Raw genomic sequence first — 23639 nt, forward strand, 5'->3', positions numbered from 1 at the left:
CAGAGTTCTGTTTTTTCCTATTAGCCCAATTTTTGGTCAATAGTTACTGTGTCTAGGATTAAATCGTTATTCGGTAGGACACCACCACCCGCAAGGATAAAGGTTCTTGATCTCAATTTAATCTTGTGTGTTATAATCTAATTATATCTGTAGTTTATTTTCACAGGTAAATTGCGAGCATGTGAGGAATTAAGCCGAGCTGTACTGTCCCTCGAACAGCCGCCATTAATACGGGTCCAGGACGGACTGCACGTGGTGGACCGAGTCTGATGCAATAAATTATAATCAAAGTCTGCTTAACAATTAAATAATTAATAAATTTAGTCAAAATAAGTACAAAGAAATTTTTCACTAGTAGATTTTCTCACAACCATCAAAACACTATCTATATAATCCTGTCATTTGCTCAATGTTGGCATCAAAAGGATCAAGTTGTAAAAAATACACCAACCTAAAAATCCCCTCCATGGACCACATGACAATTACCAAAAAGCCCCCATTTTCAGTGGCCTCAACAGAATGGAAGAGCCTAAAAACTGCACGTGACGATGTCGACGCCATCTGTTGAGCGCACCCGACCCCATTTACTGTTCCCGGTGGATTGCTGTGATCTTACCGACACCTGTATAGTTTCTTTCTCACTATTCATCTTTAATCCTCAGAAGTGATATGGTTGGTACCTTGGGCGACAGGAATTGGATCACTCAGGGCAGTCCTGAACTCAAGACATGTTCCGGTGGGAACAAGTGGCCGAGTCGTCGTAGACCGACTGGTCTGTGATACTTAGTGAATTACTGTATTGGTGATTGGACCAACCTATTCCAGGACAACCAAATCGAGTTACGAGATGGAATTAACATCTGTTAAGGCTTGTTAAAAGTGAACCCTGCCAGTGTGTTGCTGGAAGTGGTGTTTTGGCACCATGACAATACTGTAGAGGACTGGCCCATAATCTACTGAGAAAAGGTGATCGCCGGCATCAGGACCATAAAAGACAGACTCGGGGAGGGAGCCTCAAGTGGTGTACGATAGAAGATAGAAGTGGACTCGCCAGGAAAAAAGATTGCAGAAGTTTTTATACTGTCCTGTGTGAAAGTGACATGCTGTGTTATATGCTGTACATTTGTATATATACATTTAAGATGTATGTTTTTATTCATACATACTGCAATGGGGACCATTTGACAGTTGAATTTTGAACTTTAGCACTGTTTTGGCATTTATGGCTTTTCCAGATAGGCAATTCTGTGGGATTTCACACCCTAGGAGTGAAGAAAAATTTCCCCTTTTCTGTCCTACATTGTGCATTATTGACCTTCAAGCTGTTGCTTCTGTGTTACATTTGACCTTTTAAAGAAGTGGCCTAGATCTTTATGTAATCTTTCAATTACAGTAATTCAGTACATACTGTATTTTAAAGGTATAGACAAGAGCCGCAGTTACTTCTGGTTTGTAGTTAGTCGTGAGGCTTTCAACCTTGCTTGGTATGGAAGTTTTTGTGATAAAATCTTGGGAACAGAACAGGGATCAAACCAGAATCCTCAATAACCCTAGATGTGCATCTTAAGCCATGCACTGATATGGTGAAGGTTACATAACCTGGTATCTGCACGAATCCACTAGGAATCCAGAGGTACCGAGCTTGTAGACAATCAGTTTTACATGTAATCCACATACTCTGGTGTTGGTAATAAGAGCTCTCCACCAAATTCTCCTGTAAAATCAGCAGGGACATACACACGACACTGGAATAGGCACAATATCATGGGATATTCTGGTTCAATCCCCCCCCGTTAATTTTACAGAAGCATTTGGTGGAGAACTATTACCTACACCAGAGTATGTGGATTACAAGTAAAACTTTGATTGTCTACCAGCTTTGTGCCTCTAGATTCCCAGTGGATCTGGATAGATCACAATTTAAGTTACCTTAAGCACACCATGGTCCATGGTTACAGTACATATTTAGGGTTATGCAGAATGCTGGTTTGATCATTGTCCTGCTCTAAAAGACTCTGATATATCATGCTACAGTATTGTAATTTCATTTTGTTTGGAGATTTTTGTTGCTGTACAATTAACTTTCCCACAGCAGTTATGTCTTTTTGAAGGCAAGGTCTACATACTTGGTTACAGTAGTCCAGGTGAGTGCAACACAGGTTTGTACAGCTTAATAACCCCTTTTTTCTAGAAGTCCAAAGGTGGACATTATAAATTCTTAAGGTTTGTTTTGCCATCTTTTATTATAGCTACTTACTAAGCAACTTTTTAATGATTTTTTTCCACTTCCCACCTTAACACACATTTTAGTCAAATTTCACGTGCTTTGTAACTTATGTCAATGTATAATACAAACACCGTTGGCAACAAGATGGAACCTTGCAGAAAACTTGAGTAATTACAAAAATTTTATAGTCTATTCACTTCCATTTAGGACAAACTTTTAGCTTCTTGTTTTAACCATAGTTTTATCTATTCTAGAATTTTGTCATTTATTGAGTGCTTACAGTTTGTGACAGTCTTTGTGGTACCTTACTAAAGGCTTTAGAGAAGTTCATGCCTACATCTACTGGATTAAAAAACATTGGGTGAAACAGTAAGGAATCTTGCCTTCCATTATTATTTATCTTATTTCTATGTGCAAAAAAAAATATGTAGTCAATATTATGAAATGCGTAAATGCTAAACAAATATTTACCCGCTTCTTTTGCTGCTGCAAATTCCTTCAAATATTTTTGCACCTGACCAGGGGGTATCTTTGGCTTGCTTGGAACACCAGGTTGGTCTAATCTTGCTTGGGCTTCCTAAACAAATACAAAAAATAAACAATTATACAAAATGATTATAGGTTATACAATTTATATCATTAATATATCTTTAATGGATGACACTAGAACTGGTTAATACTGGTCGAATGTAAATAAAAAATGAATTACTTACCAACTTTTGTTTTTGGAAGGAATATGGGACATACGGTGGAGCCTCGTGCCTATGCCTCTTGAAAAGGCTCTGCAATAGGCCGAAAAAGAAAATTAAAAAAATTGAAATTGCAGCATTAGCAGCACCCTCCAATAATTTTAAAGCCTTTAAACAAAATAAATGTGTGCTTAAAATACTATATATTTAGTATTATACAGTCATCCAAAACAAACAACATGCAGATGCCAAGCTGGTACTACAGTACAGTATTACATAATTTAAAGCACCATTGTTTTAGCTGTACGAAAAAGCCAGCAAAGCTGACAGAACTAAGGCAAGCATTCAGCACCAAGTTCACTATCTGGTTATTACCTGTGCTGTGCACTAGTTATGACTACTGTACTTTGGTATGCAAATGATAGCAAATATTAGTTGTATTCAAGTTGAATACATTTTTAATTATTATTTGCGATAGGATTAAATCCCTAATTATACTTATGGTTTGGAAGCCAATACAAATGTCATGAGTTTTGCAATGGGTGCATGGTGAGGGTACAGTACCTACAGTGACAGATGCAAAATATATCCATAACATGAACTATAAAAACAGTCATGGTGACAAAACCATTAATGCCGATATCAAATACATAATGGTGACTGACAGGAAGATTGTGGCAATATGATTTATAGATAACAGTATGGAGTACAGTAGGTAATTACAGCATGCTCAAGTTAACAAGTATTGTTCAGATAATTGTATGATAAATTCCATTGTGTTTATTAACTAGAAAATGACAATAGCATGTTAAACGTTTGCAATAATCATTGAAGTAGAATATATCACACTAGTGTGATTTCTTAGTGTATTTGAAGGGAGCATTTGGAGAATTCATCATCAACACCAGTGTATGCACGTAATTTATAAAACATTGGATTGGCTATGAGCTCTGTACCTCAAGACACTGTGGGTTCAGGGGAACCCCTGGGTTAAATTACTTATATCATGGTCCAATGGGTTTAGGTGTACACTGAGGTGACCCAGGATGATGGTTCGATCCCCCATCCTGGTCCAATAATTTTAACAAGGCAATGAGAAGAAATATTACAAACAGGAATTGTGCAATTATGATTCAGTCATTGCATATGCAAGCACTGACAGGAAGGTGTAGAATCAATGAATGTCTTCCATTTCCCTTCAGTCACATGCCTATCATATTGGGCTTGTGGCACTTTAGCAAAGTCCAGATTTATTAATAACATTTACTTTTCCTCACTCCCTATCCTACCACTTTTCATGGCTCCCTGTGGACACATTCTTCATACTTTAAACATGCAGATGATCACCATAAAATATGTAAATTGTGTTGAATGTATGTAACATGAAGATACAGTTTAAAAATGCTATTACTGAAACACGTTGAACAATAGCAAAGATGCAGCCAAGGTTGTGTAAATGATTTTGGTGTTATAACCAGTGTCATACAGGTGAAAGTACCTTAATACTATATCATTAGACTGTGTGACTGTACAGCGATGGTGCAGAGCACTACAATAATTTTAACCCTTAGACAGCAGCTATGGAGAAATGGTCATACCCAACTATGGAAAAAATTTATAGAATTTTAATTTGTATGCAGAATACAAGTAAAACAAAAATAAGTGAATATTTATTATTTCACTGGGTGGAGATGCTCCGTAAGTTTGCATCTGGCACTTGTCAACACCTGGTGCTTGACTTTGTTGATGCTACTCTATTTATTCTCTGTGTTTCATCACTTTTTTCCTTTATTTACATCCACAGAGAGCTTTTATATCCATATTTGCATCATACATATAAAACCCAGACAATAATTGTTTAAAATCATCATCATGATCACATTCCCCTACTAACATTCATGATGATATCTACATTTGTACCATGAAATGGTAGGATTTTTTTCATGGGTCAAGGTAAACTCCATTACAGTACATCCACACAGATCTATTATATCCATAATGACATACATGCAATACCCAGACAATGTTAAATCTTCATGTGATAACTGCATTACCCTGGGAATCAACAATTTATGATAACTGCTGTCTAAGGGTTAAGAGGTTAAGGACAACACATGTAAAGTGAAAGAAAGGCATACATTATGACTGTGGTGATAATGGAAATATTGGCTCTGAAGACCAACGTGGTAGTTGCCATTATTGTAAAATAAATAAATACCAGTGTTTATATTTAACACTGGATGGTTGAGCAAACATGCAATGTGTATTGGTGCAGAGATGCGGAACTGCACTCTGGTGCCTCACGCTCACAGTTCTCGAACCATCAAATTCCCTTGATGGAGCCAGTGCAACTGAAGTTTATTACCTTCCTGGAAGTGCCGGCACCCATTTACACCCAAAGTCAAGCGGAGCAGAGCAGCAAAGTCCCTTGCCCATGACGACATTACCCCATCCGAAGCTTGAACCCAAAAGGCCAGTGCTTTAACCCCTTGTCAAGGAGTATTATTATGAAAAACATTTATACTATGATGGATGAGAACATTAAAAAAAAAATACCAGCTGATAGCTTGTGTGACAGCAGAAGCATGAGAATGATTAGGAGATAATGGTCTTACATCTATGTATCGAGCATGTTCTATCTGGAAACAATGTTGAGGTGACCACATGAGCAATCTTCAAGATATTTTGAATAGCCTACTTTCAAGACATCCAATCCTTATAGACCATAACTAAACGTTTGTCGAGGAATTCCGTATATTGGTGGAAAGGTGTAATGCCCTTAAATACAGTAGTACAGGTAACATATAATCTATTATTTTATCCATTCCACTCCATTAAAGTAAGCAACACTGTACTTCTAAATATTTTACACAATTAAGGATAAAAATTAAAAGCAACAGTGGATACAGAAATTTAAGTGTTCATAGCACAAACAGTAACAGCCTCAGAGTATCAAACGACAAATACAAAGTCAAGAATACTGCAAAGCAATACAGTACCCCCGCAACCCATTCTTGCACCTGCTTATAGTCAATATCTTGCTTATGAATAAGTGCATATGTGACATACTAATTTATTGTGAATATTTGAGTTTACCTTGAAAAGCTGAATAGAAAACCACAACCTAACCTTCTTAGTATGTTAAGATATTACAATTAGTACTGAACCTATACCTATATTGATATTATAGTTTTATAAAAATAATAAAACAAAACTAAAATATTTAAATAAATTGTAAACTCAGGATATTGTCAAATTTTGTATAAAATCTCTATTGTTTAATAAAATTGAGAGGAAAAGTTAGTGCCTTTAAAAAAATATGGCTTGGAATGTGACATATGTACTTATTTATACGCAAAATAGTATAAGCATAGTCATATGTACTGTCTTGTGCAAGAGCGGGTTGCCCCCCCCCCCCCCCAAGGTATCAAAAGTGAGAGTATCTATTTGACCATGGAAATGTTAGATAATTTTCCTACTCTTGCAGTTAGGGTCGAGTATTGCCGATAGGATCACGAACACTAGCATAGATGTGGGTGATGATCTTGGTAGTGGTAGTGATAATGTTGACAGACATTGGGGGGGGGGGGGGGGGGGGGGGGGATTATCAGAATACTGTACTGATAATTACTAATTATCAGTAATGAGGCTGCTTGTTTACTTCATCAATAACTTTAGCCTTGAAAGGTCTTTGTTTGCAACCGATTCGGTCCACAGGCAGGAGAGAAATGGTTGGGCTTGTTTTCTTTCACCTGATGCCTCTGGTCACTTAACACTACAATAAGGTACCAGGAAGTTAAGCAACTGATTGTTTCATCCTAAGAAAAGTTAGTACAGTAGTTGGCCTACAGGGACCTCAATAACCTTAAGGTCAGGGTTCCTGTCCCCCAACAACTGAAATGATGACAGAAAAATCCATGCAGTTTACATCAACTACTTCACTGTATTAGTGTTCTTGTCAACGAGGAAAGTACTGTACAGATGATCGACTATGGGGTTCCGATACCTGCATTTTACAGCGCCTATTACCTTTATTGTCATTTAAAAATATATATTCTTGAAAGTGAATATTTTTCTTATAAAGGTTAGCAATTAAGTGCAGTTAGATTGCACATGTGACCTCAAAAAAACATTGCTGTGAAAAATCTAGGGCATACATACTGCACAAGAAAATGACAAACATTAAAAAATAATGGAGAATTTGAGTATAAAATAAAATACTGTATGATGAAAGTGTAATGCGTGGTGGGTACATAACAAAAGTAATGTGCATGCCATTACAACGGCACTTTATGACTGCATCAAACTAGTCTACTAGGTAAACGGTGGCACTAACAAGTTATACTACAGTATACATGATGCTAGTCCTAAACAAATAAGGTGCAAATATGACTATTTATGTAAGATCTTGCACTGAGATGGCAATAAAGCATTTTTTCAAGACACGTATTTTATTTATTTATTTTTATTTATTTATTTATTTAATTTATTTTATTATATATATATATATATATATATATATATATATATATATATATATATATATATATATATATATATATATATATATATATATATATATATATATATATATATATATATAAACTATTCCCCCCCCCAACATTTTAAAATACTAAATACTGTACTGTGTAAAAAAATAAATATATAATCTTGCAAAGGAGAAAAAGACTTTCAACTGAGCAATGCAATTACAGTATAAGAATATTACATGACAATTCTATTGAATATTCATACAATCAGACAACAATACTATCATATCCAAAATACATTAGTGATGTATGCATTAGAAGATATAATGCATTAGAAGCATTAGAAAATATGCATTAGAAGACTTATTGAACAATTATCACAACATTTTTTTGACAAACTTCAGAGCCAATTTTTTTTAAATAAAACAAGCAAAATCAGCCACATTTCTAAAAGCATTTTCTTCCGTGAAATATTATTCGTTGGAAAATTAAAATGATTGCTAAACTACTGTACTATTATTTAACTAATTTTATGTAAATACACACATGTACAAACTTAAAGACAGAACTCGTGCAAATAAAATACCAAAACAACGAAACTAATATTAGAGCTAATGGTTATATAGGAAGTGCAAGCCAGGGGTAAACAAAACACGAGAGAAAGTTAAAAACAAAAAAAATACCAGAGTTCTGGAGGTTTGCCAGTGAGGGAGACTTGTGGCAAAGCTAGAATGTCGGCCTGGCAACCAAGGCCATGGTACTTCAACACAATTATATGCATTGTTGACGGCTGGTCACACTGTCAATCACAACATGCCCGTCCACAATCATATACAATAAGCAGTGGCAAACATGTCAATTAAAGAAAGCTAAAGACTGATTCGTTTAGCAAGAGAGAGAGGGGTGTGTGTGTGTGTGTGTGTGTGTGTTTGTGAGTGTAACCCAAGATGGGTGCTATTACAGGTATAGCCAGCCTGCCACCAGCCTCACACCCTGCTTGGACTTCCACTCTTATCAATGAAGTGCTCTTAAACAACTTATCAGTGCTGATATTACAGCAAAAAAATTCATTCTAGGATGTACGGAATATGTCTTTCCTCGATTTTGTTACAACGTATAATAAAGTTTTCCATTTTATGCCAAGATAAACAATCACTATACTGTACAATACATTTGAAAAACTTCTTACCAAGAAAGCCTTATAACACAAGATAGCTTAACATTAACTGACAAGTTTACTTGTTAAATACATTACAAATTTTATTCATTTAACCAGAACAAACATTGCAGAATTAAAGATTTTACTATAGGCAATTTGCATCAGGATAAAAAAAAAATTACCACGAGTTAAAATAAAACTTAACTTGCATTGTTTCTGCATTAGTGCTACTGCTACCACTACTGCTATCTCAAGATAACCACAAGCAAAGGCTACTTAGAGCAAGTTATAATTAAGTACATGAGTCACCTACATCTTAAACAGATTTATCTACAAGACAGAAAAGCAATCATTTCATTGTCTAAAGCAGGAATAAAAGTGAAAGCACAAATTTAATTCATCTGTACATGCAAAGTGAACACTAAGTACAATTACAATCAGTTATTCAATCATCTACTGTGGCTAAGGGAAATGGCTATCAATATTTGTGATAAGTTATTTCGATAATTTAACTTTCAAAATACAGGTATTAAACTTTATATTAAATTTAACATAGTATTAACTAAACATTTAAAATATTAGCTACATACGCATACATTTTCCCAGCAAAAAATTGCCTCAACATAAGATAGGGAGCATCAACATTCATATATCAACATTTTTTGCAATGTCAATCACAATAGTCAATGTTACTTCACAACAAATGTATTAAAAGAAAATTTTACTTTAAATTACTTTACCCAAACCTAGAAATTTAAAATATTACTAGAATGAAACATTATTAAGCTTGACTAAATATGGGGTGAATTTATAGATACTAGTCTACAAAATTACTCAAAAATCTTGTTTGTACATATTAAGTACTTGCCAAAACATTTACCAAAACGTACGTTGTGGATATTATAGTGGTGGCCAAGATATTAGCCACTCAAGTGTTGGTGATTAGTACAAGTTGAATCACTAGGTCATTTCCCCCTTATGTCTCCCTCACACATCTCCCTTCCCTGCACATGCCATATCTCCCCCCCCCACATCTCCCTCCCCTACACATGCCATTTCTCCCCCCACATCTCCCTCCCCTACACATGCCATTTCTCCCTCCCTTACACATGTCATTCTCCCCCCATCTCCCTCCCCTACACATGTCATACTCCCCCCATCTCCCTCCCCAATACACACCATTTCCCCCCCTCCCCACATCTCCCTTCCCCTACACAGGCCATTCCCCCCCCCCTTCTCCCTCCCCTACACAAGCCATTCCCCCCCCCAACTCCCTTCCCTACACAAGCCATTCCCACCTCTCCCTCCCCTACATACGCCATCCCCCCCCCCTCTCCCCTACACACACGCCATCCCCCCCCCCTCTCCCCTACACACACGCCATCCCCCCCCCCTCTCCCCTACACACACGCCATCCCCCCCCCTCTCCCCTACACACACGCCATCCCCCCCCCTCTCCCCTACACACACGCCATCCCCCCCCCTTCTCCCCTACACACACGCCATCCCCCCCCCTTCTCCCCTACACACACGCCATCCCCCCCCCTCTTCCCTACACACACGCCATCACCCCCCCTCTTCCCTACACACACGCCATCCCCCCCCCCTCTTCCCTACACAACGGCTAAATGGGGATAGAAATGAAGAAGACAGAAATTCTTTTTTTTACAAAGTGACAGGGACTGGAAAGCTTGTGAAATGGTACATAAAAACAAAGCAACAAGATCAGTAGTGGAAGGGGGAGTAAAGAGCAAAGGAAAAGGGAACATGTTCCTGAAAATTGTATATACCAACATAGATGGAGTGAGGTCAAAAACTTTGGAGTTGCAAGATATAATCCAGCTTAGGGTCCCAGATATTGTTGCATTATCAGAAACGAAACTTGAAGGAAATATAATAAATGAAGTCATATTCCCAAGAGGCTACTCAGTTTGGAGACGTGACAGGAAAACTAGGAAGGGAGGAGGAGTGGCTGTACTGGTGAAAAAACACCTGAAGGTAAAAGAGTTAATATTTGAAAACCCTCGAGATATTGACATAATGGCATTGCAGGTCTGGAATCAGGATGATAACCTGATAATTGTAAATACCTACAGCCCACCAGCAAGCAACACGTGGACAAAGGAAGAACTGGATGACAAACGAGAGGGCCTCATAGTGGTCATGAGAGATATTATTGTACAAGCAGATAAAGATAAATCACGACTGTTGATACTGGGGGACTTCAACTTTAGAGCAATAGACTGGGAGGCCTATGAAGCAAGAACGGAGGACTTTTGGACATGCAGATTTGTGAACCTCATTCTGGAGACATTCTTGTATCAACACATAAAGCAAGCCACAAGAATGAGGGAAGGAGATATACCGTCAGTACTGGATCTAGTATTCACCAGGAAAGAAGGAGAGATTTTTGACATCCAGTACCTTCCTCCCTTGGGAAAGAGTGATCACGTCCTGTTAGACATTAAATATGCTTTAAGATATCATCTAGAAGAAAATGGGGACAGTGAAACAGTTGATAAACTCGATTTAAAGAGAGGCAACTATGGGGAACTTCGAAATTTTTTTAATGAGTGTAATTGGACAGAAGTGTTGCTAGGCAGGGAAGTAAATGAAATGTATGCCAAATTTTTAAAACTATACGAGGAAGGCACACAAACATTCATACCAAAACAGAGATGCAGGACCAGAAAACAGGATTGGTTCGACAGAAATTGTGAGAGGGCAAGAGACCAAAAGACACAAAAATGGAATCAGTATAGGAAGAGGCCAAACCCCCAAACATACCAGCGATACAAAGATGCGAGAAACAATTATACAGCAGTAAGGAGAGAGGCAGAAAGAAATTTTGAAAAAGGGATAGCAGATAAATGTAAAACAGAACCGGGCCTATTCTACAAATTCATAAACAACAAATTGCAGGTAAAGGATAATATCCAGAGGTTGAAAATGGGAAACAGATTCACGGAAAATGAAAAGGAAATGTGTGAAACATTAAATGAAAAGTTCCAAAGTGTGTTTGTACAAAATGAAATCTTCAGAGAACCAGACACAATAAGAATTCCAGAGAACAACATAGAGCGGATAGAGGTGTCTAGAGATGAAGTGGAAAATATGCTAAAGGAGCTCGGGAGGAACAAAGCAGCTGGCCCAGATGGCGTTTCACCATGGGTTCTGAGAGAATGTGCATCTGAGCTCAGCATTCCACTTCACCTGATCTTTCAGGCATCCCTGTGTACAGGAATCGTAGCAGACGTGTGGAAACAGGCTAACATAGTTCCAATCTACAAAAGTGGCAGCAGGGAAGACCCCCTCAATTATAGACCTGTATCATTGACAAGTGTAATAGTGAAAGTATTGGAAAAGCTAATCAAAACTAAATGGGTAGAACACCTGGAGAGAAATGATATAATATCAGACAGACAGTATGGTTTTCGATCAGGAAGATCCTGTGTATCGAATTTACTCAGTTTCTATGATCGGGCCACAGAGATATTACAGGAAAGAGATGGCTGGGTTGACTGCATCTATCTGGACCTAAAAAAGGCTTTCGACAGAGTTCCACATAAGAGGTTGTTCTGGAAACTGGAAAATATTGGAGGGGTGACAGGTAAGCTTCTATCATGGATGAAAAATTTTCTGACTGATAGAAAAATGAGGGCAGTAATCAGAGGCAATGTATCGGAATGGAGAAATGTCACAAGTGGAGTACCACAGGGTTCAGTTCTTGCACCAGTGATGTTTATTGTGTACATAAATGATCTACCAGTTGGTATACAGAATTATATGAACATGTTTGCTGATGATGCTAAGATAATAGGAAGGATAAGAAATTTAGATGATTGTCATGCCCTTCAAGAAGACCTGGACAAAATAAGTATATGGAGCACCACTTGGCAAATGGAATTTAATGTTAATAAATGTCATGTTATGGAATGTGGAATAGGAGAACATAGACCCCACACAACCTATATATTATGTGAGAAATCTTTAAAGAATTCTGATAAAGAAAGAGATCTAGGAGTGGTTCTAGATAGAAAACTATCACCTGAGGACCACATTAAGAATATTGTGCAAGGAGCCTATGCAATGCTTTCTAACTTCAGAATTGCATTTAAATACATGGATGGTGATATACTAAAGAAATTGTTCATGACTTTTGTTAGGCCAAAGCTAGAATATGCAGCTGTTGTGTGGTGCCCATATCTTAAGAAGCACATCAACAAACTGGAAAAGGTGCAAAGACATGCTACTAAGTGGCTCCCAGAACTGAAGGGCAAGAGCTACGAGGAGAGGTTAGAAGCATTAAATATGCCAAAACTAGAAGACAGAAGAAAAAGAGGTGATATGATCACTACGTACAAAATAGTAACAGGAATTGATAAAATCGACAGGGAAGACTTCCTGAGACCTGGAACTTCAAGAACAAGAGGCCATAGATTTAAACTAGCTAAACACAGATGCCGAAGAAATATAAGAAAATTCACCTTCGCAAATAGAGTGGTAGACGGTTGGAACAAGTTAAGTGAGAAGGTGGTGGAGGCCAAGACCGTCAGTAGTTTCAAAGCGTTATATGACAAAGAGTGCTGGGAAGACGGGACACCACGAGCGTAGCTCTCATCCTGTAACTACACTTAGGTAATTACACTTAGGTAATTACACACGCCATCATCCCCCTCTTCCCTACACACACGCCATCATCCCCCTCTTCCCTACACACACGCCATCATCCCCCTCTTCCCTACACACACGCCATCCTCCCCCTCTTCCCTACACACACGCCATCCTCCCCCCCCCTCTTCCCTACACACACGCCATCCCCCCCCCTCTTCCCTACACACACGCCATCCCCCCCCCTCTTCCCTACACACACGCCATCACCCCCCCTCTTCCCTACACACACAACCATCCCACCCCCTCTTCCCTACACACACGCCATCCCCCCCCTCTTCCCTACACACACGCCATCCCCCCCCCTCTTCCCTACACACACGCCATCCCCCCCCTCTTCCCTACACACACGCCATCCCCCCCCTCTTCCCTACACACACGCCATCCCCCCCCCTCTTCCCTACACACACGCCATCCTCCCCCCTCTTCCTTCCCTACACACACGCCATCCTCCCCCCTCTTCCTTCCCTACACACACGCCATCCTCCCCCCTCTTCCTTCCCTACACACACGCCATCCTCCCCCCTCTTCCTTCCCTACACACACGCCATCCTCCCCCCTCTTCCCTACACACACGCCATCCTCCCCCCTCTTCCCTACACACACGCCATCTTCCCCCCTCTTCCCTACACACACGCCATCCCCCCCCTCTTCCCTACACACACGCCATCTTCCCCCCTCTTCCCTACACACACGCCATCTTCCCCCCTCTTCCCTACACACACGCCATCTTCCCCCCTCTTCCCTACACACACGCCATCTTCCCCCCTCTTCCCTACACACACGCCATCTTCCCCCCTCTTCCCTACACACACGCCATCTTCCCCACACACACGCCATCTTCCCCCCTCTTCCCTACACACACGCCATCTTCCCTACACACACGCCATCTTCCCCCCTCTTCCCTACACACACGCCATCTTCCCCCCTCTTCCCTACACACACGCCATCTTCCCCCCTCTTCCCTACACACACGCCATCTTCCCCCCTCTTCCCTACACACACGCCATCTTCCCCACACACACGCCATCTTCCCCCCTCTTCCCTACACACACGCCATCTTCCCCACACACACGCCATCTTCCCCCCTCTTCCCTACACACACGCCATCTTCCCCACACACACGCCATCTTCCCCCCTCTTCCCTACACACACGCCATCTTCCCCACACACACGCCATCTTCCCCACACACACGCCATCTTCCCCCCTCTTCCCTACACACAACGCCATCTTCCCCCTCTTCCCTACACACACGCCATCTTCCCCCCTCTTCCCTACACACACGCCATCTTCCCCCCTCTTCCCTACACACACGCCATCTTCCCCCCTCTTCCCTACACACACGCCATCTTCCCCCTCTTCCCTACACACACGCCATCTTCCCCCCTCTTCCCTACACACACGCCATCTTCCCCCCTCTTCCCTACACACACGCCATCTTCCCCCCTCTTCCCTACACACACGCCATCTTCCCCCCTCTTCCCTACACACACGCCATCTTCCCCCCTCTTCCCTACACACACGCCATCTTCCCCCCTCTTCCCTACACACACGCCATCTTCCCCCCTCTTCCCTACACACACGCCATCTTCCCCCCTCTTCCCTACACACACGCCATCTTCCCCCCTCTTCCCTACACACACGCCATCTTCCCCCCTCTTCCCTACACACACGCCATCTTCCCCCCTCTTCCCTACACACACGCCATCTTCCCCCCTCTTCCCTACACACACGCCATCTTCCCCCCTCTTCCCTACACACACGCCATCTTCCCCCCCTCTTCCCTACACACACGCCATCTTCCCCCTCTTCCCTACACACACGCCATCTTTCCCCCTCTTCCCTACACACACGCCATCTTCCCCCCTCTTCCCTACACACACGCCATCTTCCCCCCTCTTCCCTACACACACGCCATCTTCCCCCCTCTTCCCTACACACACGCCATCTTCCCCCCTCTTCCCTACACACACGCCATCTTCCCCCCTCTTCCCTACACACCACGCCATCTTCCCCCCCTCTTCCCTACACACACGCCATCTTCCCCCTCTTCCCTACACACACGCCATCTTTCCCCCTCTTCCCTACACACACGCCATCCCCCCCCTCTTCCCTACACACACGCCATCCCCCCCCTCTTCCCCTACACACACGCCATCCCCCCCCTCTTCCCTACACACACGCCATCCCCCCCTCTTCCCTACACACACGCCATCCCCCCCCTCTTCCCTACACACACGCCATCCCCCCCTCTTCCCTACACACGCCATCCCCCCCCCTCTTCCCTACACACACGCCATCCCCCCCCTCTTCCCTACACAACACGCCATCCCCCCCCTCTTCCCTACACACACGCCAACCCCCCCTCTTCCCTACACACACGCCATCCCCCCCCTCTTCCCTACACACACGCCATCCCCCCCCTCTTCCCTACACACACGCCATCCCCCCCCTCTTCCTTACACACGCCATCCCCCCCCTCTTCCCTACACACGCCATCCCCCCCCCCTCTTCCCTACACACACGCCATCCCCCCCTCTTCCCTACACACACGCCATCCCCCCCTCTTCCCTACACACACGCCATCCCCCCCTCTTCCTTACACACGCCATCCCTACCCTCTTCCCTACACACACGCCATCCCCCCCTCTTCCCTACACACACGCCATCCCCCCCCCCCTCTTCCCTACACACACGCCATCTTCCCCCCTCTTCCCTACACACACGCCATCCTCCCCCCTCTTCCCTACACACACGCCATCCCCCCATCTCTTCCCTACACACGCCATCCCCCCCCCTCTTCCCTACACACACGCCATCTTCCCCCCATTCCCTACACACGCCATCCTCCCCCCCTCTTCCCTACACACACGCCATCCCCCCCTCTTCCCTACACACGCCATCCCCCCCCTCTTCCCTACACACGCCATCCCCCCCTCTTCCCTACACACGCCATCCCCCCCCCCTCTTCCCTACACACGCCATCCCCCCCCCCTCTTCCCTACACACGCCATCCCCCCCCTCTTCCCTACACACGCCATCCCCCCCCCTCTTCCCTACACACGCCATCCCCCCCCCTCTTCCCTACACACGCCACCCCCCCCCCTCGTCCCTACACACGCCATCCCCCCCCTCTTCCCTACACACGCCATCCCCCCCACTTCCCTACACACACCATCCTCCCCCTCTTCCCTACACACGCCATCCCCCCCTCTTCCCTAAACACGCCACCCCCCCCCTCTTCCCTAAACACGCCACCCCCCCCCCTCTTCCCTAAACACGCCACCCCCCCCCTCTTCCCTAAACATGCCATTACCCCTTAACAGCTGAGCGCCTAACATCCGAGTGGACAGCGCTTCGGATTCGTAGTCCTGAGGTTCCGGGTTCGATCCCCGGTGGAGGCGTTGACAAATGGGCAAAAAGTCTCTTTCGCCCTGATGCCCCTGTTACCTAGCAGTAAATAGGTACCTGGGAGTCAAGACAGCTGCTACGGGCTGCTTTCTGAGGGATGTGTAACAAAAAGGAGCGGGTTGAGGACCGGGCCACGGGGACGCTAAGCCCCGAAATCATCTCAAGATAACCTTCCCTACACACGCCATTCCCCACCCCCAACTCACTCCCCTATAAACGCCATTCCCCACCCCCATCTCTCTCCCATTTAAACGCCAACCCCCCCATCTCCCTCACCTACAAACGCCATTCACCCCCCCTCCCTCTCCCCTACACACGCTATTTCCCCTCATCTCCCTCCCCTACACACGCTATTTCCCCTCATCTCCCTCCCCTACACACACCTTTCCCCCCATCTCCCTCCCATACACGCCATTCCCCCCCCTCATCTCCCTCCCATACACGCCATTCCCCCCCCCCTCATCTCCCTCCCATACACGCCATTCCCCCCCCCCTCATCTCCCATACACGCCACCCCCCCCTCATCTCCCTCCCATACACGCCATCCCCCCCTCATCTCCCTCCCATACACGCCATCCCCCCCTCATCTCCCTCCCATACACGTCACCCCCCGCCTCATCTCCCTCCCATACACGTCATTCCCCCCCCCCCATCTCCCTCCCATACACAACATCCCCCCCCATCTCCCTCCCATACACGCCATTCCCCCCCATCTCCCTCCCCTACACATGCCATTCCCCATTCCCCCCCCCTCCCTTCCCACACATGCCCTCCTCCCCCGTATGTCACTTCCCCACACATGCCCTTACCCAATCTCCTTTCTCCCTGCCCACACATGACATTCCCCACCATTTCCCTCCCCTACATATAACTTCCCTAATAATCTCTCTCCCTCCCAGTTAGCCCCCCTCCCTCACTGCCCTCATACACCCCCTCTACCCCCCACCCCCTTCCCTCCATGTCCACTCATGCCTTTTCCCCCAACACTGTGCAAAAGGTTGCAACCTGAATGAACATCTCATCTGAACACATTTTCAAAGTAAATTTTTAAATGCACCAAAACACTTGTATGGACTGTACTTTATAGACTGTATAAATAATTTATTAAAAAAAACACAGGAATATTGTACAGGGGTTTAATAATGGTTACAGAACATGAACATTTAATAAGGCCACTATTATGCAAAGTGCTTCGGGCATACCTTAAAATAATACCTTGAGGTACTTTAAAAGATTGATGAGTTAGACATTGAATGCTAAACAGGAAACAAGCCGATACATTTTGTCCAAAAATTTAGCAAATCATGTACAGTACAGCTTTCAAGGAGGGCATAATTTGTATGACTGACCAGCAATGAAACTCCTGTCCACCTAAATATTCAATTGCTTGTTCATCGGAACCATTGAGCATGCGTATATTACTGTATTTGCATACCTTTTCAGTCTAGTGATACTGTAGCATGTTTTGCCCGATTCAGGCATACTACACAACGGCATAAGTTTTAGTACTAGTACTGTATTCAAAATATTTACCTGAGGGCCACTAATACTAGTGGCCTCGAGGACAGGAAGCCAGCAGCTTGTCATAGGTCCCCCCCCACATTTGCCCTGATTATCTTTCCAGTTGTATTTTAAAACCCAACAGTTTTGGCATTTACAACTTCAGCGGGTATTTATAAGAACATAAGAACAAAGGCAACTGCAGAAGGCCTATTGGCCCATACGAGGCAGCTCCTATTTATAACCACCCAATCCCTCTCATATACATGTCCAACCCGCGCTTGAAACAATCGAGGGACACCACCTCCACAATGTTACGCGGCAATTGGTTCCACAAATCAACAACCCTGTTACTGAACCAGTATTTACCCAAGTCTTTCCTAAATCTAAACTTATCCAATTTATACCCATTGTTTCGTGTTGTCTTGTGTTGATACTTTTAATACCCTATTAATATCCCCTTTGTTATGTCCATTCACCCACTAGTAAACCTCATGTCACCCCTAACTCTTCGCCTTTCCAGTGAATGCAACTTAAGCTTTGTTAATCTTTCTTCATATAAAAGATTTCTAATTTGGGGAATTAACTTAGTCATCCTACGTTGGACACGTTCAAGTGAATTTATATCCATTCTATAATATGGCGACCAAAACTGAACTGCATAATCTAAATGGGGCCTAACTAGAGCAAGATATAGCTTGAGAACCACACCACGTGTCTTGTTACTAACGCTGCGATTAATAAATCCAAGTGTCCGATTTGCCTTATTACGAACATTTATGCATTGATCCTTTTGTTTTAAATTCTTACTAATCATAACTCCCAGATCCCTTTCGCAATCCGACTTCGCAATCTCAACACCATCTGGCTCGTATCTTGTAACTCTATCATCATTACCTAGCCTCAGAACTTTACATTTATCAGCATTAAACTGCATTTGCCAATCCTTTGACCATTTCAAAACCCTATCTAGATCAACTTGAAGTGATAGTGAGTCCTCCTCCGAATAAATTTCCCTACCGATTTTCGTATCATCGGCAAATTTGCAAATGTTGCTACTCAAACCTGAATCTAAATCATTTATATATATTATAAACAACAGAGGTCCCAAGACAGAGCCCTGAGGCACCCCACTTACAACATTTTCCCACTCTGACTTGACTCCATTTATACTAACTCTCCGTTTCCTTTGGTATAGCCATGCCCTAATCCAGCTTAATATAGCACCCCCAATACCATGAGACTAACTTTTTAATCAGTCTTTCATGTGGCACTGTATCAAAAGCTTTGCTAAAGTCAAGGTACACAACATCGCAATCCTTACCACTATCAACTGCCACAACAATGCTAGAATAAAAAGATAAATTTGTTAAACATGAACGGCCATTTATAAAACCATGTTGCGACTCAATTATTAATTTATGTTTTTCAAGATGAAGACAATTTTATTTGCTACTATAGATTCGAGTAACTTTCCCACAATAGACGTTAGGCTTATTGGTCGATAGTTAGACACAAGTGATCTATCTCCTTTCTTAAAAACTGGTATCACATTAGCAACTTTCCAAAACTCTGGAACTCTGCCTGACTCTATTGATTTATTAAATATGGTTGACAGTGGGTCACAAAGCTCCTCTTTGCATTCTTTAAGCACCCTGGCAAACACTTCATCCGACCCTGGGGATTTGTTTGGTTTGAGTTTTACTATTTGTTTAAGAACATCCTCCCTGGTAACTGTTAAACTCGTCAACCTGTCCTCGTCCCCACCCACATAGACTTGTTCGGTTGAAGGCATTGTTAAGTTCCTCTTTAGTAAATACAGATACAAAATATTTATTAAAAATACTACTCATCTCTTCATCACTATCTGTTATTTGACCTGTCTCAGTTTTTAATGGACCTATCCTTTCCCTAGTCTTAGTACGATATAACTGAAAAAACCCTTTAGGATTTGTCTTTGCTTGCCCTGCTATGCCAACTTCATAGTTTCTTTTTGCTTTCCTTATCTCTTTTTTAACATTTCTAACCAGTTGTACGAATTCCTGTTCTAAAGTGACCTCCCCATTTTTAATCCTTTTGTACCAAGCTCTCTTTTTACCTATAAGGTTCTTCAAATTCTTTGTTATCCACTTTGGGTCATTGGTATTCGATCTATTCAATTTGTATGGTATACTACGTTCCTGTGCTTTGTTTAGAATATTCTTAAGTTATATATTGAACCCACATTGAAATCCCCATTTACGTCACCTATCGCTGGGTTCATGTCTCGCTCCAAGACCGGCCCACACCCCATACCCAAGACTTTCCAATCAATTTGACCCAAAAAATTTCTAAGGCTATTAAAATCAGCTTTTCGAAAATCTGGCACTTTAACAGAATTTTCTCCTACAGGTCTATTCCATTCTATGCTAAATCTGATTTCTTTGTGATCACTGTTCCCTAGCTCACTTCCTATTTCGATGTCATTAATTTGTGTTTCCCTGTTAGTTAACACTAAATCTAAAATATTATTTTCCCGTGTTGGTTCCTTAATGTGTTGCATAAGAAAGCAATCGTCAATTAATTCTAGAAAATCTTCTGCTTCACTATTCCCCGTTTTGTTCAACCAGTTTATTCCACTAAAATTAAAGTCACCCATGACGTAAATACTGTTAGATCTAGATGCCCTAGATATTTCATCCCATAGATGCTTTGCTTCCATTCTGTCTAAATTTGGTGGCCTATATATAACTCCTATATGGCCTATATATTATTTTTAATCGTCTCCCATATTTCAACACATTAGTAAGGTACACCATTTGTGAAGAATGTGATATTTATTGTTTACCTATTTGAAATCACACATGCACTATTTCTTCTTGTTTTCATCGCACGTTGCAAACAATCGGCAACTCTACCCTAACTCTTCGTCAGTGATACTTCAACCTATTTATCCTACTTTGCCACGACCTAATTTTCAGATGCAGTATTACAAGAATATACATCCTGGAAAAATTACAGATGGAAGAGAACTAAATTTGTATCTCTGGTTTACAAATACAGCACAGTTGTGTACACAAAATCAAGATTTTGTGAGAGAACTGCCCTGTATTTGCAAGCAGATTGAGAAATTATATAAAATTGTAATTTTATATAGATGTACAATTCCCTCCACATTCTATATTTCTGTACCAGACAACACCATAGAGGTTCTTAACCATTTTATGATTATAGACCCCAAATGGATTAGACCCAGTACGGCATGTCCTCATATTCCCTTTGCTGGACTGTCGAAGAACACAACTTGTCGCATTAGGTACAAATATAACTCGTCGCATGACTTATAGTACGAGTTTAAAAGATGTCAACACCTTTACTTTACTTTACATATGGATAAGCTAGGAACAGTACAGCAGAAAAGAAAATCATTGAATAACATTTATAGAAAATGCCAAATTCCAAATACAAAAGCTAGCTACAACTAACTATTTTTGTTTTTGTTTTGTGCAATCAAAACATGACACAGGTAAGTTAATTCTTTTTTTCTTTTTAAGTAGTTTGGAGTCACACAACCCCATTATATGGTTCTCAATGACGGGGACCTTCGGCAAGCTGCCGGCTTCCTGTCCCTGACGAGGCCACTAGGGTTAGAAGCTCTCAGGTAAATCAAGTATACCTGTTTAAGACCCCATATACTACAGTACAGTATATAGTAACTTCTGCACAGTCATTAAAAATATAAAATAAAATGTTTATTCATGTAAAAGTACACACACACAAGATGAGTTACAAACTGTGATTTCTAGATAGAGCTAGTACATACTAGGCCTAAAGTCACTAGTACACACAGCGTTTCGGGCAAGATAATCAAGATATTTTAGTTATAAATAATAATTATATAATTAAGATAATTCTAATGGGTATTCATAATAACTTCGAAAGTTACAGTACAGTATACTGTACTACATTCACAAATTTGCATTGTTGTTCCTTACTATGCAAGCAGGGCATCATCCCTGAAGCTTTACCATTGGCACGCACAGTATTCTTCCTCTCCTACTCTGCCACCACCCACCCTTGTCATAGGATGTCAAAAATTTTGCATAAAGAAATTTAGCCTATTCCATGTTTAAACTTCAAAATACAGTATAAAATGCAATAAATTCTAGCTTTTGGCCACTAGGCATTTTTAAACCACACTAGAGCACATTACTGTTTATAAGTGGCACTTAATTCAGATAAAACTAATACTGCACATTAACTACAATACTTGTAACTTTAAGGTACAGTATATAATTGTCTTTAAAAATACAGTACAGTACTAACAAAGTATAAATTGGTGCAAAAATAAACTGATGCACTACTGGAAAGATTTTATGCCACACCGACATTTGCAAGCGTGGACACTATGATTATTTTCAATGTTGCACTGTGACATGGTTATATATTTTTATATTTAAGAATTTTATTTTACCAGAAATGCTGTGCATTTTCAGGTAGTTGCTTTTCAAGTACAGTATCTATCTTACTTATTACAGAACTTATCAAATTATACTTAACAACTGAAGCAGTACAAATAATGTACTTATGTATTTACTGAAACAAACCCAATTGTTTTTGTTTTTTTAATAAATCAATAACTGTTTAGCAAGAGATATGACTTCACACTGACCCAAACCAAGAAAGAAAAGAACTATACATTAAGCAATATACAGTAGCTTGTTATGTCGCCTGCATACATGCATAGATCAATTCAAAACACACTGAAATCTTACTACAGTACACTAAAAATATAAAAATAATAGTACTTATAAACTTGTGTTCTACATATAAATTTATGCTATAGCACTTAAAATACAAGGTAAAAAAAGAATTTTGTTAATTTAGCAAATAATGTCTACAATATTAATGAAACAAGGATCTACGTCTTGTGATGCATAAATAAGCACTCCCATGCCAATAGAATGTTGTTAAAAGGGTGTAACGCACTCAAATGACCACAACGATTTATTTCCCAAGACTCTGTTACCGGCGGGAAAACTTTCTGAAGCTGATCCCGAGAAAGCTGAGCTTTTTCCAGCTTTTCCCGTAATTGATCCACCAACTGAAGCTCCATTTTGACTAGTCCAATAGTAACTTCCACCGAGAGGTCAAATGGATGGAAAAAACCAAGAGGGGAGGAAAAGAGAGGCTGAAAATAATGCAAATCATAATACAATAATAGCAGCTTCTGTAATCACAAAAATATTTGTAGCAACAAAAAAATATATAAAGCAGCTGGCATTGCAAAACAATTAATATAGCAAACAAATTTATAATTACAGATAGAGAACTGAAAATGGAGTTAACAGCTATGGAACACCCATTCCTTCCCTAACCCCTCCCACCCACCCAAAAATAAAAAATTCTTTAAGTTGTGTAATGAGTTAATTGTGTTTTGGTCATTTTCAGGGAGGTAAAATTTATGAAAATACATTTCAATACCTCTTCAAAATATTGGTAAACTTTAGTT

At 41.5% G+C, this 23639-nt stretch overlaps 1 protein-coding gene across 13 annotated transcripts in view; it reads right to left on the reverse strand.

Annotated features, from left to right (window-relative positions):
* The window catches only part of Pfk (ATP-dependent 6-phosphofructokinase), a 165685-nt gene that overhangs the window by 138569 nt on the left and 3477 nt on the right, over positions 1–23639 (reverse strand). For 11 of the 13 annotated variants that reach the window (XM_045764814.2, XM_045764812.2, XM_045764811.2 and 8 more), the window contains exons 2-4: positions 23157–23318; positions 2941–3009; positions 2699–2804 (exon numbers count right to left, since the gene is read on the reverse strand). In XM_045764814.2, the coding sequence (XP_045620770.1) occupies positions 2699–2804; positions 2941–3009; positions 23157–23243 (262 nt within the window). In that variant the 5' untranslated portion in view covers positions 23244–23318. The remainder of the gene's footprint in view (positions 1–2698; positions 2805–2940; positions 3010–23156; positions 23319–23639) is intronic. The other 2 variants (XM_069337696.1, XM_069337695.1) reach the window with 1 other exon arrangement.

The sequence above is a fragment of the Procambarus clarkii genome, chromosome 38 (assembly GCF_040958095.1).
Source record: "Procambarus clarkii isolate CNS0578487 chromosome 38, FALCON_Pclarkii_2.0, whole genome shotgun sequence".
Taxonomy (NCBI): Eukaryota; Metazoa; Arthropoda; class Malacostraca; order Decapoda; family Cambaridae; genus Procambarus; species Procambarus clarkii.